The sequence below is a fragment of the Pseudoliparis swirei genome, chromosome 18, assembly GCF_029220125.1.
Source record: "Pseudoliparis swirei isolate HS2019 ecotype Mariana Trench chromosome 18, NWPU_hadal_v1, whole genome shotgun sequence".
Lineage (NCBI taxonomy): Eukaryota > Metazoa > Chordata > Actinopteri > Perciformes > Liparidae > Pseudoliparis > Pseudoliparis swirei.
Genome location: NC_079405.1, coordinates 2,343,759 through 2,361,413, shown reverse-complemented (window position 1 = coordinate 2,361,413; position 17,655 = coordinate 2,343,759). Strand labels below are relative to the sequence as shown.

The following is a 17,655-nucleotide window of genomic DNA, read 5'->3' as shown; positions in this document are numbered from 1 at the left end:
ATTTAAAAACTAGTCATTGCGCCACCGATTGGCCAAAGCAAATCAGCCTAAAAAGCATCACATTCACATGTAATTTACATGACAAGGTCAAGACTTCACGTGGATACACATGATGGATGTATATGTTCAAATTGTCACAGCCCCCCCTGCTGGCTACACTCGACTCGCTCGAATCTGCTCCAAACTTCTCATGCTTCATAGAATTCACGGCCTGAGGATATCAACAAGCCTTTTTTCACTCAGAGTCAAAGCGCCACCGACTTACAAAGTAAAATCAGTGTCGCTTGACGAACGATAAAACGTCCGAACGGCGGGCCTGCGTTCTCGGCTGAGGGGGCCGGCGTCCGGCCGGCACCCCCGACGTGCGAAGCAGGAACGAGGACCCGTTCATCGCTTCTTGCAGCTTTAATTCCCTTTTCTTGTTTTACTTCTTTTTGTCATCCCACCTCCTCCCTCCCACCTCCTCCTTCCTTCCGTCCTTAATCCTCCCTCCTTGTCTCCTGCAGAGGATCAAGGCGGTGGCGGCCCCCATTAGGGGCGGGGCCAGTTCCCGCCCGGCGGACCACCGTGGCCTCAAGGAGCTGACCTACCCTCTGGACCCCAACGGGAACAAGGGCCTCCTGAAGGCCCCCACCCACACCATCGTAGAGACCACGATGTAAAGGAGGCGGAGCCTCTCCATGAGACGCTCCCCTCCTCCTCCCCCTCCTCCTCCTCTCCTAAAGCTAGTGTTTCTGTCTTTCTGTCTATCTGTGTGTCTGGTGGACTGATCAAGGTTTTAAAGGAAGGGAAAAGAGAAACAAGGAGTTCCCGTTTCTGACCTTGTAGGATCTCTGGAGGTCGTGACCCCTCTGGAGGTCGTGACTCCTGGAGGCGAGCGGTCGCATTTCAAATCGGTTTCTGAACTACTCACAATGTTGCTGGTGCTGGTAATTTAGTTTTCTCCTGTTTAATAATCAGTCCTCTGGTCTCTGAACGCCGGTGGTTCATGTTCGCTGAGAAGAAGAGAGAAAGAAAGAAAGAAAGAGAGAAAGAAGTGGTCGATGAGTCCTGGAATCAAACAGAATGACACAAAAACACCAAAATAGGGTTTTATTTGGGTTTGTTCTTTGAATATATAATAACTGATATATGGTGTGTATATATATATGAAAGGACACTTTCCTGAGGGCTCTGCTGTGTTCAGGAGGCCCAGTGGAGACAGAAGCGTTAATTAAAAACAACAACAACAAACAAACACACAAACAAATACGTTTCTCACCCTCGATATTCCAGCTGTAGACATGCGACCGAATCAAAATCTCAACTGGCTCATTTCTAGGACACGACATCGCCCGGTGTGGCTAAAAATAGTACAAATTAAAATGTGATACCACCGATGACTCCTCCCCCCCCCTCATTGAGCCAGGATCCTGTTTTTGTTTTTGTTTTTTTTAATGCACCTTAGCACACATACCCCCCCCCCCCCCATATCTCCCCACAGCCTGAGACTTTGGGGCCCGTGAAGAGTCCAAACTAGCACTGAGACCCGCCGCCGCACAGCCAGAGGAACCAGAGTGGATTTGAAGTGGACCCTGTCCCGTGTCGTCGTGGTTCTGTACAGTAGTAGCTGAGCAGTCTATTATATCTATATCTATCTCTGTCTAGACCGTTTACAGTACCTTAGTGACTGCACTAGGCACTCTTGGCTTACACTTTTGGATTGGATTTTATTTTCTTTTTCTACAGAGGGAGTTACATTATTATTAGTTTTATTTTATTTTTCCTTCTGTGAATGTTTAGTGTTTTTATTTTTTTTTACATTTTATTTTATTTGATTAAGACTAATATTTTTGTTATTCACTATTGATGATAATTGCTGGAGTCTTTATATTGAAGGAACACTTGTGAAAAATATCTGGGTGAAAAATATTAAGCTATTATATACAAATCATATACATAATTTTTGTTTTGTTTTACGGGGGCGGCCATTGTAGCGGATAATCCTTGTTCCGTCTTTTAGCGCTACGCTAACAAACAACGCAACGGGTTTTATTTCGGGTCAAATGTTCGGCAGGCGGTTCAATGTACAGTTAAAAAAATCAGAAAAGGGGGATTCTACAATGGCTGGAGGTGTTTTGGGGGTTTATAGCGTTTCCTCTTCTGTAAATACCAGGGACTGTTTTTCATTTGGAGGAACTCTTCCAGGCTGTAGGAAACGGTTAAAAAAAACACGTCGCCAACTCGATGACCCCCGAACGCAAAGAGGGTCAAACTCAGGATCGGAGCCGTTTTTTGGGCACGTTTCTTGTTATTCCCCCCCCCCCCCCATCACCGCGTCGCTCCACTTCCTCGAAGCTTTCGTGTCCTCGAAGCTTTCGTGTCCTCGAAGTTATCCCAAAATAAACAACACCCGAGAAGTCGGCGGGGAGTTAAACGGCGTCTTATCGCCATCTGGGACCGTCCCATCGGAAACTCGTAGAAGAAGAAGAAAAAAAACGGTAAATTAAAACAACGTTCGCGGAACGTCCAGATAATTCCGAATTCACGAAGAAGAAGAAAAAAAACTTGAAAGTGTTGTGTTGAGTCTTGGACTTGGCCTGAAATTCAAATTTAAGCCTAAAACCAAAGACAAGAAATGAAGAGAATAGTTAACTTAACTTCTGACGGAATATATTAGCCAATTAAAGCTGTGAAATTAGGCGCTACGTGAGATGTGTTGAACACGCTGGTTGAACCTGAGGTGGACGAGACGGAGGTTCATCCACTCAGGACTTCAACGCAGCGGCAGAAACATTGGACTCGTACCCGCTGGAAAAAGAGACATTTAACGGTAGCAATGTTAAATCAATGTTATTGTCCGTCTTTAAAGGCCATTGGATATATATTTATTTATATATATATATATATATATATATATATATATATATAAAGATGTAATCCACAATCGGAGGCAAATAAAATACAGAAAAAGTGAGTCAACGTGAGAAGTTGTCGCACCTTATTTGTATGATTTGGACTTTCATGTGAAGGCCAAAAGAAAAACACTGCCATCTTTTTATTCAGGGTCCTCATTGGCCGCTATATGTATATGTGTATGCTATATATATATATATATATATATACTAGAAAAATAAACCTGGATACGGTCAGAAAAAAAGAACTTCTGTTTTCTTAGAAGCACAAAGGGGACACGTTTAAAACAGATCAAAATGGTAAACTGCCCGTGACTCGGTACTTGTGGCTGCAGGAATCTGACCTCCGTTACACGGAAGTGACGTGAGATCAGGGCATCATCGTTTCATCCGCCATCTTTAAGCTTTGACCATTTATTGTTTGAGTTTATTTATGTTTAAATCCATTTCATAGAATAAAGTAGTTCATATCATTAAAAAAGGGATTTGCAGAACCAGATCCTCGCATCTATTTTCATACGGTTACAAACTATCCAATAACCAGTCATCTTTGTACAGCCCCCCCCCCCTCGTTTTAATACCGCTTTGTTTTAATGTTCGACTTTTTGTACAGATCTGGTCCACCCCCCCGTCCTCCCCTCCTCTCTCCTTCCTCAACCCTTCTCTCCTTCCTCCCTCCTACCTTCCCTTATTTCTTCCTCTGTCTTTCCCTCCCATCTTCCTTCCGCCTCCCTTCTCTCCTTCCTCACCTCCTTCCTTCTTTCTTCCTCCCTCCTTCTCTCCTTCCTTCCTATCCCACCGTCCTTCCTCACCCCTTCTCTCCTTCCTCCCCCTTCTCTCCTTCTTACCTTCCCTTCTTCTTTCTTTCTCCCTCTTTCTCTCCTTCTTTCCTTCCTATCCCACCATCCTTCCTCACCCCTTCTCTCCTTCCTTCCTCCTTCCTACCTTCCCTCCTTTTTTCCTTCCTATCCCATCGTCCTTCCTCACCCCTTCTCTCCTTCCTCCTCTTCTCCCCTTCCTCCCTCCCGCCTACTTTCCCTTCTCCCCCCCCCCCCCCCTCCAGATCAGTTAGACGATGACTAACTAGCGACACACTAAAGTTTTTACCGCCGAATGTTTGAGATGTGAAGTCGGCCCGCCGAAGAGTTTCTGGAGATTTAATATTAAGGGTAAAAAGAATAATTAGTTTCCTCTTCTTTTATTTTTGTTGATCCCGTTTCATCGACTTCTGCAGTTATTGTTGTCGTTTTATTTTTTGATTGTGTGTCTGTCACATTTTTATATATATATTTTTACATTTTAAATGGCAGCCGAGTCCCGCCGACCCGCGATGGAACGAATACCGTGGCTGTCGGGGAAGCCCCGCCCCTCGGCGGCTAATGACGTAAACCCAATTTAAAACCAGATGGAACCATATCCATGTGGGCTTCTTTTATTATGAAAACCGTGAATGAGATTTCTACATTCTGCTTATTCCGAAATTTCTAAATCCCCGTCAGTCGTCAGTCGTCCCGGTCGCCCCACGCCGCCGTCTCTCGGATTCACAACTCTAAACGGTCCGTTTCTGCGACCTTTAGGCGGCGGACGTGACCTTCGGGTGACAAAATCTGTTTTTATGACCGCGAGGCCGCGAGAGGAAGATCAACGGGGCTCCATTTTGTTTTATTGAATACATCCAACCAGAGGGCTGGAGTTACCGTCGACCCTCGTTTAAATTGTTTGGCATTTTTAGCTTTCAATGGCGATTTTCGCCCTGAAACACGATCTCACCGCCGAGGCCTCTGGGTAATGGAGTCCCTCTCGTCCTCCCCCGTCCTCCGGACACACTCTGAATATTGTTTTCCAAATGTCTTTCCTGCATTATGAACTGTATGCCAGCCTTTCTTTCCTTTTTTTAAAGGAATGTACATGAGAAGAAAAAAATGTTTTTCTTTTAATTTGTTTCTGAAGAAAAAAAAAACATTTTAAAAAAAAATGAATTTGAAAGGTTTTATTTTTTATTTCTATGGCCAACCTGTAAGCTAGGTAAAAATATAAAAAAATGAAAAAAATATGTGTTTTTAACGGGTTTTACAAAAAGATTGTCAAACTTTTTTTATTTCTTAATAAAAAAACTTGTCTTCTGAAAGGAGCTCGTTGTGTGTTTGTTGTGTGTCTGTTTGGTGGTGTAACACACACACACACAGATCATTCCATTCAACTCGTGGGACTCGTGTTTCTAAATCCTCGACACAGCATAATAACAGGGCTCTCAAGTTTTTAAGACAGGCAAGCGTGAGATTTCCATCAGCACCCAATACAGCTGACCGGGGGGGGGGGGTGCTAGTGACTATTTTTTTGCTCCATCCCAATGCGCGCAGACCGGCGTCGGAGCTCTGCAGCGGAACAATCGATCGGCGTATCGAGCACCCCTGCATTCAAGCATTAAATAGCCGAGAGGTTTTTTCAGCGTGAGGAATTCGATGTGTGGCGGGAGTGCGTGAGATAAGACCGAAATGCGTGAGTCTCACGCTCAATGCGTGAGACTTGAGAGCCCTGTAATAAACTGCAGGGTTCTCAAGTTTTGAAGACAGGCAAGAGTGACATTTCCATCAGCACCCCCCCCCCCCTGTGCTGTGACGTCGCTAGTGAGTAGTGACGTCACGGAGCAGCGAACCAGAGTCTGTAACTAGCAGTGACTTCCAGCAGGAGTTACGTCTGTGAATCTCACAGAAACCCCCCTCCACCCAGGGAAGTGGCTGAATTGGAGAAGGGGGTGGGTGGGCTCTGCTGTGAGATCACAAAACGGGTGGGTGGGAAGGTGATTCTCAGAAATGAGAATTACCAAGGACAATAGATAAAAGAGAAACAAAAAGGGAATTCATTTCTTACACAAAGAAATTAAAAAAGTGTTCTTGAACACTTTTTGGGGGTGCAAATGACTTTTTTTTGGTTGCTCCGTCCCGATGCGCGCAGACACGCCGGCATCGGAGCTCTGCAGCGCGCGAGACGGCGAGCCGAGAAGTTTTAACGCGGGACACGTAGAGACAGAAATGACTTGCTGTTGTTTGGATACGATCAATAACAGACGGCTGTTTAGTTTAATACAAGAACAAAGACGTGGTCTTTAAGAAAAGGGACCTTACATTACTTCTGCTGTAATCTGGTGCTTTAGAGAAAATTATAGGGTGGCGGGCGGAGATTTCATTGGGGCGTGGCGATCGACTGGTAGATCGTGGCGATCGACGTATTGAACACCCCTGGTGTAGCCCATTTCTTTTTTCTGATTGGCTGATAAGTGGCTCCTCACAGCAGAACTCCAGGGAGCGCTTCATTCCTCCACGGTGAGGGCAGCGCGGCTCATGTTTGCGCGCTGCGGCACATTAAAACATTAAATAGCCGAGAGTTCTTTTCAGCGTGAGAAATACGATGTGTGGCGGGAGTGCGTGACTTAAGACCGAAATGCGTGAGTCTCACGCTCAATGTGTGACACTTGAGAGCCCTGAAACTGTAATCCTACAAAGCCCGAATTACACGATTTAAGGTATCACGCCGACGCGGGAGGCCGCGTTCCAACAGACGCCTGGTTTCCTCACGGGAGAGTAGTGAATGGGTTGGAAACGGCTTCGGAGTGATAATAATATGAATAATAGGGCAGTTAGATGTATAGAATTAACACATATGTCATTCGGCTCCTTCGGTAGCGCTGACTTTTATTACCCGATGACAGTTTCAATAAACTTCCGTGACTCGGGAGTCCGCCGAGTTAACGTGGAACTCTTTCCCGGAACTTTTTCTCGTGAGGACAGAAGCGTATCGTAAGAAGACGTGTGTGTGTGTGTGTGTGCGTGGAAGGAGTGAAACTCAACGCCATGGCGGTCCAACCCAGAGCGGCATCGGGCCACCGGCGGTATTTGTTCCCTATGACATTTTCTCTAAACTTCCGTGACTCGGGAGTCCGTCGAGTTAACGTGGAACTCTTTCCCCGAACTGTTTCTCGTGAGTACCGAAGCGTATCGTAAGAAGACACGTGTGTGTGTGTGTGTGTGTGTGTGTGTGTGTGTGTGTGTGTGTGTGTGTGTGTGTGTGTGTGTGTGTGGAAGGAGTGGAAAGTTGCGGTTCAAGAGACGTCTCAACCCAACTTGGCTTCTTAGCAGATTGTATCCAGACTCTTCATCAGTGCATTGTGGGTTAATAAGAGGGTACACACACTTTTCAATCTATTTAATTGCATTGCACACGTGTTGCTGGTTGACTTCTCTGCCTCGCTTTCCCCCGACTGCCACGCCATCCCGACAGAAGCGTGCGATGGGGCGAGAACATCGGGCGAGAACATCGGGTTCCTCTTCGTCGGATTACTGCACAACCAATCGGAGAGAAGGAAACCTGACACACGATTCTGCTTTCGAAACATTTGCGGTAAGAAAGAGACGATAACCTCCATCGGCACTTCCCGGTACACGAGTTTTACGAACTCGTTGAAAACCCTCGGCTCTGATTGGCTGTTTTTCTTTGGCCCTATAGGACATCGGGACAGTCGTGACACAAAGTTATTTAAATTTCAGTTAATAGCTTCAAGATAACGGATGTTTTTCTTGTAGCTATTGAGGTACATAAACATGCTCCTAAGGCTGTGATTGGTTGGGTTGATCGATCCCCGGTCACTGATTGGTCGGCCATTGAGAACGTCGAGCCGGCGTCCCACAGGGCGTGTTTTTGTGTTTTCGGAGTAACTCATCCGAACGTGGGAACTGTTGTGCTGGTTTTTTCCCGCCCTTTCATGAACGCCTGTTTCCCAAAGTCAGGGAGGTTTGTGTTTGGCTTCACGGTGGCACGACAACCCACAACAACCCCCCCCCCCCTTACCTAGGCTTAGCTAACGGCTAAAAATAGGATGGAAAAAACAAACCACTGAGCCGCATGTCCTGAAACGGTTGATGGAATATTTTGACCCAAACATCCGTTTCCCAACTCGCTTCTGAAGCCGAGAATTATCCCAGACGGAGAAATTTTTTCCCCATCTTTCTTTCCGATTTTTAAATGACTCCAACGAAAGTATTACGAGTGTGACGTAAAATACTCGTTAAAAATGTCCCGTTTCTGCTTGACGGTTAAAGGACGGAGGTTCTTTAGTCTTTAGGGTTCCTTGTTGTTTTTGTCTTATTGTCCAGAGAAGTGACTCAAACACCTTCAGTAGAATCGTTATGCCGAGTCCTTTTCTTGGTTTGAACTTGGCGTCGGATAATATTAATTTAGCCGTTTTTGTTGTTGTTGAGCTTTAAAAAACCGACACTCCAGAGACAACAAACGCAACGCTGACATTTCCTCCCGCACACACACACACCGACACACACACACACACACAACGACACACACACACACAATAAATACATACACAACATAAAGTTTGACATTTTATTGTTTTCTTCTGATCTTTTCTCTCGACTCTTTCTTGTTTCAGAGAAAACGAAAACAAAACCCAAAGAATGACGACGACAAAGTTCTACGTTTTATTTCCTCTCCGATGTTTTTGTTTTCCTCCCGTTTCAGAAGAGCAATATTGTCATAGAAAAATACTATATTACATAGAATAGAACTTTACACAATTTGAAAAAAATACACAATATCAACGCACACATTATTAATGGCCCAATCCGGAATCGCAATAAGCTTTATTTTGTTTATAATTAAATGTTTCATTAAAGTCAGAAAACTAACGTGAATGTTTCGGCCTCCGATGAATCAGATCATTTCTTTGAGAAACTTTCTCGTGGGATTCTTGAGAAATGTGACTTTGGATATCGTGCAAAAATATAAGCCAGTTAGCTGAATGTCCAGTGAAGAAGTTTGTATTCACGTTATGTTACGGCTAACGCAACAACACTCATTACGGTGGGCTAACTAACTGTAGGTGTCCGTAGGCAGAATGCTATTGGCTAGCTGAAAACATACTATAAATAGTGAGTTAACTAAATGTTCCTTTGGGGAAAGCTAATGGCTAGCTGACTGAGTGCTATGTTGAAATATGAGGAGGAATGTACCTGGATGTCAAGCTAAGCTAATGGCTAGCTGACTCAGACACTGTAGGTAGCTAGTGAACCGCTATCTCAGTCCCAGAGAGGAAATGTCAAACTGTCCAAGAGCCGCACAACATCACAACACAACACAAACCCCCAAGAATCCCACAGATAAGTGACAGCAAATCAATGTGAATGTTAATTTCAGACGATTGCATGATTCGTTGGCTCAGAAATTAAATGTTATGTCTTCAAAAGTTGCCACTTAGACCTGGAGATATGAGCGTCTCACTCAAAGGCAACCAAAACACGATGCTTTTTATTCTCAGGTGACGTTACGCTAAAGGAGTCATACTTATTATTTGTATATCGTGTCTCAATAAATCCCCTAATGCCGCACACTGATGAGTCATATGTTACATTTATGACGTTGTGCAACAGTTTCTCTTATAAACTTCACTCTTGTTGAAATTCCGGATTGGGCTTTAAACTGACCTTTGACCCAGAAATGCATAGGGAGTATGGATGACCACACACACACACACACACACACACACACACATAAAAACAGAACGATTTGGAAGGCTTTTCTCAGCATTTTGTCTTTTTTTCTGGAACCTTTACAAAAACATTAGTATTTTGGCCACTTCACAGTGCGTATAAAAACACTCAGACCGTCCGCCCCGTCGGACATGAAGATACTGACAGTTCATGGTACTCAACAGTGTGCTTCTTCTTTCTGTGTGTGTAGTGTGTGTGTGTGTGTGTGTGTGTTTGTAGAGATTTAAATGTCTCTTTTTTTTTGGCATTCATGAAAAAGTGTCCTTCCTTCGGGTTTCGTAACAACTCAGAATGAATATCACTGCTGTACAATGAAATGTACACCACCTGGAAACACACACACACACACACACACACACAAAGAACAACTGACATCCTTGGATACGTACATGTATAAACACATGTATAGACATGTAGTGTACACAGACCCCCCCCCCCCCCCCCGCAGACCCACATACCACAACAGTCATTTACATGCAGTCTCCCACGTTATGTTACACTCACACACACACCCACACACACACACACACACACACTCAATGAGGGCAGCTGGATTCTAACTATTATGTAACAATGTGTGGAAAGAGTGGGAGACATAAAAACAGAGAGAGAGAACAGAGGTTGTGATTGTTCCCGTTGAAAAACATTTTTTCCAATCCAAAGGCTATTCTCTGTCTGCTCTCGGTTTCACACACACACACACACACACACACACACACACACACACACACACACATTCTCACAGTAATACTTTTATACAAAATGTGTCCTTCTTATCCATAAACTGTCTCCGGTTGCTCACGCTCAGTAAAAAGAGAAGAGGAGGTGTGTCGGGTGGAGGAGCGTTGGGAAGCGAGAGGTTCCGTGTCTCGGGTAGTGCGTCGCCGTGTGTCGCACCGCGAGCTCCTCTGGTGGGAATGAAGTTACCGAGTGCCGGTGTTTGTCCCTTCCGGGCTACTGAAGGAGTCGCGTAGCGTCCGCCACGGAGAGACGCCGACGCTCCTCATGAGTCTCGTCGTCAGGGGATTTTTATCACAATCGTGAATATTATATTCCATTCTCTGCCAAGCAAACCTGTGATTCTTCAGACCTTGTTATCCCCCCGGCGTCGTGGTTACCGCCGAGGCGCCGACGTCGCGGTCGGGCTCAGAATAAAACACGTTAGCTAAATAAAGCAACGTAGCATTTAATAAAACTAGACGCCGCTTTTAAGACGGTAGAACCGGTCTTCTGTTTCCTTTGACTCCGTCGTCTCTCCTGGTGGCGATAAATAATACGACGTGGTTCCCAGAACGCGTCGTGCGTTATGCGTTCGATATCGGGACAAAAGCATCGGTATCTGTCGGCTTGTTGTATTTTTTATCCATCCACGAAAATTGAGAAGCGTAAAAAATATCGTCAACGAGATTATACTGGTGTCCGTCCACTGTGAGGAGGAAAGAATATTTTTGTTAAATAAATCCACATTATTAAATCCAGTTGTCATTCTGCGGCTTCATTGATCATAATGAGTGTCTGTTGAAGCTATAAATGCTCATGAGTGTGTGTGTATGTGTGCGTTTATTTGAGTTGCTTCTTTCTTTTCTCCTCGCGTTTGGACTGAAAGTTCATATTTTTTACGTTTTGCTTTACGTCGTTTTATTGTGCTGACGTGTGAAAAAAAAGCGAAACTCTCCCCCCCACCCCCCCGGAATACGATTCTAAATAATTGTATTGACGCATTTCTTGGCAGCAACATGGTAACATCTTTAACGCTAACATCTTTAACGCTAACATCTTTAACGTCTACACCCGCCTGCACCGGCAATCTGGCAACTCGTGTCCTCGTAAGTGGTAACGCCCTTTTCTGAAAACAACGGAAGGCAGTTTCTTTTTTTAATCATGTACAATATTGCGTCTTAAGTACCAGAGACGCCGAGAAACCGGCGGCCCGACATTAAAAACAGCCGAACCCAACGTGTAGCTCCTTTTAGCCATTTGTTTGCAGTGAAAACAGCAGTTAGAGAGTCCCCGGCTAACGGGCGGTTAGCGCGCCAACTAAGTTGTTTATGTTGGGACGACTTCCGCGGTCCCAGTAGTGTGTGTGTGTGAGTCTCTTTGTTTAATTATAATTATTGTAGCCGCTGGTGTGTGTGTGTGTGTGTGTGCTACAGGTCTAACGGGTGGTCTAAAGTGTTGTTATTGTCCTCTGTGTCTTCGTCGTTGGCCAGCGGGTTGCGGCTGATAACGAGCTCCAGCCGGTCCCCGGCCTCCGTGATCAGCGGCACCGCCAGGCAGCAGTCGAAGTCCCTCGTCCTCACGTGGTTCACCTGCAGGCGGACACAGCGAGCCGGTCGGTCTCGTTAGCTTGCGGCCGTCGACCGCGGCTTAGCGAGCAAGCTAACGAGAACAACTCGACGCTTCCTGAATGGAGCGGGGGTCTCGTTTCTTTTTAGCTATAATCATGTCCACCCTAAACATAAGTTCACTTTCAACCAAAACATAGTCACCATGACTTAAAACGACAAAAACAACAAGAAACTGTATTTCTTGTTGTTTTGTGGGCTTTTCAACACCTTCAGGAAAATGTACCGAAACGAACCAAAAGTAGTTTTGGGGACGCTCATGGAACTCGCTTCACAATCAAACGTTCCAACACGGTTCAAAGGATGGATTTCTAGCATTAATTTGAAAGTGGTGCGCAATCCTGGACCAATTTCTACAAACTACAGACATTAAAGAGTTAACTTTCTTCATCATTCGATACTAAATGTCTCAAGAGTCGACCAGATTCTTTCTTGGCGATACTTCTTGCTTATTTTGTGTGGCTTAGACTTTTTGGTTGAAGGTCCTCGAAACAGGAAATGGACCCCCCCCCCCCCCCATTCCTACCTGCAGGATCCGGTCGTAGGGGCGGAGCCCGGCGCGGTCGGCCGGCCCGTCGGGGCGGATCATGTTGACGTAGACGCCTTTCTCCAAGAAGCCGTCCGACACGCTGAAGCCGAAGTCGTCGATCTCGGGGTCCTTCACCACCGTCACCTGCACAGAGAGGGGCCGGTTACCTGGTTACCTGGTTTATTATGTCATCAACCTAGTTACCTAGTTACGTGGTTACCTGGTTCATGAAGTCATTAACCAGTCTATTATGTCCAGGAGTGTTTTTCTTCTTTCATTTGGAGCTTTGCGCAGTAGGAACGTGAAAATATTGTAAAATGAAACCATAAAAAGATGAAATATAATATATGTAAATTGACTATATATTATATTATTATTATATTATATATATTATATAAATATAATGATAAAAACACACAAAATTTGTGACGAATATAATATTATGTCGGTTTTCTTTTGTGCGCAATTACCTGAAAAATTAGAATAGTTGTGTTTTTATTCTTTTAAAACTGATCCGTTCATCTCACGACACGGAGCCGCTCCTCGCTGGCGGCCATGTTTTTCTACGGTAGCCCAGAACGGACAAAACTAAACATCGACTCGAGAAGGAGTCGTTTGCATTTTTTTGCATCAGGGTAGGAAGTTTCAGTCGGTTGCAATTTGCAACCACACATTCAACATTTATGGATAAATAAATCAACCACAAACTACGTATAATGTTATATATTGTTGTATTTTAGACTCCCGGTTTTTGCGCTCGTATTGAACGGTATCGATCTTCTTCTCCGCCTCTCAACGTGAATCAGATTATCATAATATTCTGGCACTGCGCGCTCGTCGCCAAAAGTCAGTCGTATCTTTACGTGACGAGAGCCGCTGTTCGCGTCACCTTGTGCAGCTCCAGCGGCGTCGGGGACAGGATGCCCTGCATCTCCTCTTTGATCCGACGGGACTCCCACGTCCTCTCGGACACCCGCAGAGAGGCCTTGGACTTGGGGTCGTGGTGCAGGAGGGGAGAGTGGCCGTCTTGGTGCAGGTGGGCCCCGTGGTGCAGGTGGGCCTCGTGGTGCAGGTGGGCCTCGTGGAGCAGCTGGGCCTCGTGGTTGTAATGGGCCTCCTGGAGCAGGTGGATATCTGGGTGGAATGAAAGGGTTAGTTACAAATATATATATATTAGGGCTGTGAAACGATTACAATTTTTAATCGGGTTAATCACAGGTTTTTGTGGATTAATCATGATTAATCACATATTACCGATATTCTCGGTATATTTTGTGAGAACATAGAGATTTATGACAAAAGACAGATATATACATTTATACATTCTTCTATACAATGGTGCTGCAACTCAGCAGTTATTTAGCAGTTTTCTTCCATATGGAACATTAATACATCTTCATCCTAAACAGAATGTTTAACCCTCCTGTTACCTTTCAGGTCAATTTGACCCCATTCAATGTTTAATGTCGGTGTTCTTTGGGGTCAATTTGACCCCAGGCTGTTTTTCACTGTGTCAAACATATAGGAAATATCAACTTTTTTATTTATTTAAAGGGATATTTAGGTAGTCAACAAACAAACATAAAGTACCTCACACTTAAACTTGGGAAGCAATATTAATTCTAATAATTTTCTGGAGGTTTTAATTGCTGGGGTCAAATTGACCCCGAGGGTAAAATATGTTAGTAAATGTAAAGGTAACAGGAGGGTTAAACAGAACATTTTTCTCTTGTTTGTCAACCATTAACTCCACCATGATACAATCTAAAGGCCTCTAGTCTTCCTCTAGCAGCTGCTGAGGCAAACTGACTGTGTGGGTTTTCTTCATGAACTGGGCCGTGATGAAAGGGACGGCGGGGACACCGCTGCAAAGCTGAAACCTCACCGGCCCGGACAGGTGGACAGATTGACAAGTGACTTTTTTTTTGCTCGGTCCTGATGCGCGCACGGAGCTCTGCGGCGCGAGACGGAGATCGATAAGTGTTAACGCAACGCGAAGAGACAGAAATGACATGCTGCTGTGGAGATACGATCAACAACAGACGTTTAGTTTAATAAAAGAACAAAGACGTGCTCTAGAGAACATGTCAGGGGGCGGGCCAATCTTTTTAATGTCATGCGATCTACCGACACTACGCCGCGATCGACTGGCAGGTCGCGATCGACGTGTTGAGACCCTGATCTACAGGAAGTAAAAGTCGTAACAAGGTTTCCGGAGGTGAACCTGCGGAAGGATCATTACCGATGAACAGACCGTCTGCATGAGAGCGGACAGAGTTCAGATTGAAGTGGTGGATTGGAAGCTCATTTTGCAAGTGACTTTTTTTTCGTCCCGACGACCAACAACAGACAGATTGGAAGCGCATTCTGCGCATGCGTTAAATGCGTTAAAAAAAATAACTAGTTAAACCTGTAATTGAATTAACTGAGTTAACGCGTTATTTTTCACAGCACTAATATATATATATATTAAACACGTTTGTTGAACAGCCCTTGAATAGAAGTTTATTTTCCCAAAATTCAATTTCAGATTTAATTTTGTAATATTAATTAAGGACTTGAGGAGACGAACACTTGTCACATCCGCCGTCAAATGACCTTGGTGGAGTTGGGCCTCCTCGTGCAGGTGGGCCTCCTCGTGCAGGTGGGGGCCCTGGTGCAGATGGGCTCCCTGGTGCAGGTGGGCTCCCTGGTGGAGCAGAGAGTTCCTCCGCAACGGGCTCATCCTGCCGTGACTCTGCTCAGCGGGAGGCTTGTTGACGCCATCCACCCCCAAACTGATGGCTGTTCCTGTCATGATGGAGGCCTGCACACACACACACACACTCACACACACACGCACACACACACGCACACACAAACACACGCACACTCACACAAACACACACACACAAACACACACACGCACACGCACACACACGCACACTCACACAAACACACACACGCACACACAAACACACGCACACACACGCACAAACTTCAGCCGGAAAAAACACTTCAACGTCTTTTATTACCCCAAAAACCTTGAGACTAGAGACTGAGACATAAACTCATGTTTACAATGTTTACTGAGGGAATACATCAAGAGAAGTAGAGTCACTATATATACTTCTATACAACCAGAGGAGCCCCCTGGTGGTCAGGAGAGAGAATGTAGCTTTAACACATGAAACATAGACTTCTATACAACCAGAGGAGTCACCCCCTGGTGGTCAGGAGAGAGAATGCAGCTTTAACACATGACGCATAGACTTCTATATAACCAGAGGAGTCACCCCTGGTGGCCAGGAGAGAGAATGCAGCTTTAACACACGAAGCATAGACTTCTATACAACCAGAGGAGCCGCCCCCTGGTGGTCAGGAGAGAGAATGCAGCTTTAACACATGAAGCATAGACTATACAACCAGAGGAGCCGCCCCCTGGTGGTCAGGAGAGAGAATGCAGCTTTAACACATGAAGCATAGACTTCTATACAACCAGAGGAGTCGCCCCCTGGTGGTCAGGAGAGAGAATGCAGCTTTAACACATGAAGCATAGACTTCTATACAACCAGAGGACTGACCTCGATCTCTCTGAGTAGTTCTGATTGGCCGCAGGTCTCCAGATCCTCCAGCGCCTGACACCAGAAGCTGTCATCTGGATCCAAAAGAATACTGTCCGGTTGTTGGCCAGTAAATCTGTCACACACGCACACGCACACGCACACACACACACAATATATATATATATGAATGAATGTGTTAAGCCACAAAACAAACATGACAAACACCCGTAGTTGGACAAACACTTTCTGTTTGAGCTCCATCTTGAATGTTCTGCTGAGTCATGGTTACATCATCAGAGTTCTGCTGTAATCTTTTAACGTCGCTCCGACCGACAAGATTCATTCACTTTTTTCCCCTCGCCTCATCGTTCATCTCCATCTCTCCGCCCCCATCGGTGTTACATAACCACCGACCGCTGTTGCTATCCTCACAAGGCTTAACCCCTGACTCATGTCACACACACACACATACACACACACACACACACACACACACACTGAACTACTCCACATCACCAGCTTTGGTTTTAAAAGCGAAAACACTCGTTTTGTTGACATGCTCTCAGTCAATCAATTAAAATAAGAGATCCTTAATATTTCAGTTTTATTCCCTGATTTATCTCATTTTAAGTGGAACATCTTTTGGTTTAGGGACTCTTGGATGAACCCTGGGCTCTGACTACATGATGGATTTATTGACTATGCTATGAATTAAACAACCGATTATTTAATAACTAATAATTAGTAATTTCAGAGATTGCTGTGGTTTGAACAGTGACATCATCACATCCACCGCTTTAGATGGAATGGTGTTTTAAAGTGGTCACAAAATACAAACCATGAATTGAAGCCGTGCCTATAAAGTTCTTAAGTTAATGAGTCGCTATTTTTTTTTCAAACATAAAAATTAAATAATATACACTACCGTTCAAAAGTTTGGGGTCATCCAGACAATTTCGTGTCTTCCATGAAAACTCACTTTTATTTATCAAATGAATTGAAAATTGAATAGAAAATATAGTCAAGACATTGACAAGGTTAGAAATAATGATTAATATTTGAAGTATTAATTTTGTTCTTCAAACTTCAAGCTCAAAGGAAGGCTAGTTGTATAGCTTATATCACCAGCATAACTGTTTTCAGCTGTGCTAACATAATTGCACAAGGGTTTTCTAATCATCTATTAGTCTTCTAAGGCGATAACACAATGTACCATTAGAACACTGGAGTGATAGTTGATGGAAATGGGCCTCTATACACCTATGGAGATATTTCATTAGAAACCAGACACTTCCAACCTAGAATAGTCATTTACCACATTAACAATGTAGAGAGTGTGTTTTTGATTAATGTTATCTTTATTGAAAAAAACAGTGCTTTTCTTTGAAAAATAAAGACATTTCTAAGTGACCCCAAACTTTTGAACGGTAGTGTATGTGGTCATTAAAAAAAAACATAAAACTAGGCGAAGATTATCCATTAAAAACATAAAACTAGGTGTAGAATATACGATAAAAAGATAAAACTAGGTGTAGAACTTACAATAAAAACATAAAACTAGGTGTAGAATATACAATAAAAAGATAAAACTAGGTGTAGAACTTACAATAAAAACATAAAACTAGGTGTAGAACATACGATAAAAACATAAAACTAGGTGTAGAACTTACGATAAAAACCAAAACTAGGTGTAGAACTTACGATAAAAACCAAAACTAGGTGTAGAACATCCGATAAAAACATAAAACTAGGTGTAGAACTTACGATAAAAACCAAAACTAGGTG

The 17,655-nt window shown here is 44.2% G+C and overlaps 2 protein-coding genes across 3 annotated transcripts in view; one reads left to right on the top strand and one right to left on the bottom strand.

The window, feature by feature from the left end:
- The window catches only part of LOC130207738 (sodium- and chloride-dependent taurine transporter-like), a 54,958-nt gene extending 49,933 nt beyond the window's left edge, over positions 1-5,025 (top strand). For both annotated transcript variants that reach the window (XM_056436422.1, XM_056436421.1), the window contains one exon: positions 507-5,025. In XM_056436422.1, the coding sequence (XP_056292397.1) occupies positions 507-662 (156 nt within the window). In that variant the 3' untranslated portion in view covers positions 663-5,025. The remainder of the gene's footprint in view (positions 1-506) is intronic.
- Positions 5,026-11,312: 6,287 nt separating this feature from the next.
- Positions 11,313-17,655, bottom strand: part of LOC130207838 (glutamate receptor-interacting protein 2-like) — a 21,710-nt gene continuing 15,367 nt past the window's right edge. Inside the window, exons 13-17 of the mRNA XM_056436556.1 lie at positions 15,889-16,003; positions 14,924-15,131; positions 13,215-13,459; positions 12,323-12,469; positions 11,313-11,760 (exon numbers count right to left, since the gene is read on the bottom strand). Coding sequence (XP_056292531.1) covers positions 11,599-11,760; positions 12,323-12,469; positions 13,215-13,459; positions 14,924-15,131; positions 15,889-16,003 — 877 coding nt within the window. The 3' untranslated portion in view covers positions 11,313-11,598. The remainder of the gene's footprint in view (positions 11,761-12,322; positions 12,470-13,214; positions 13,460-14,923; positions 15,132-15,888; positions 16,004-17,655) is intronic.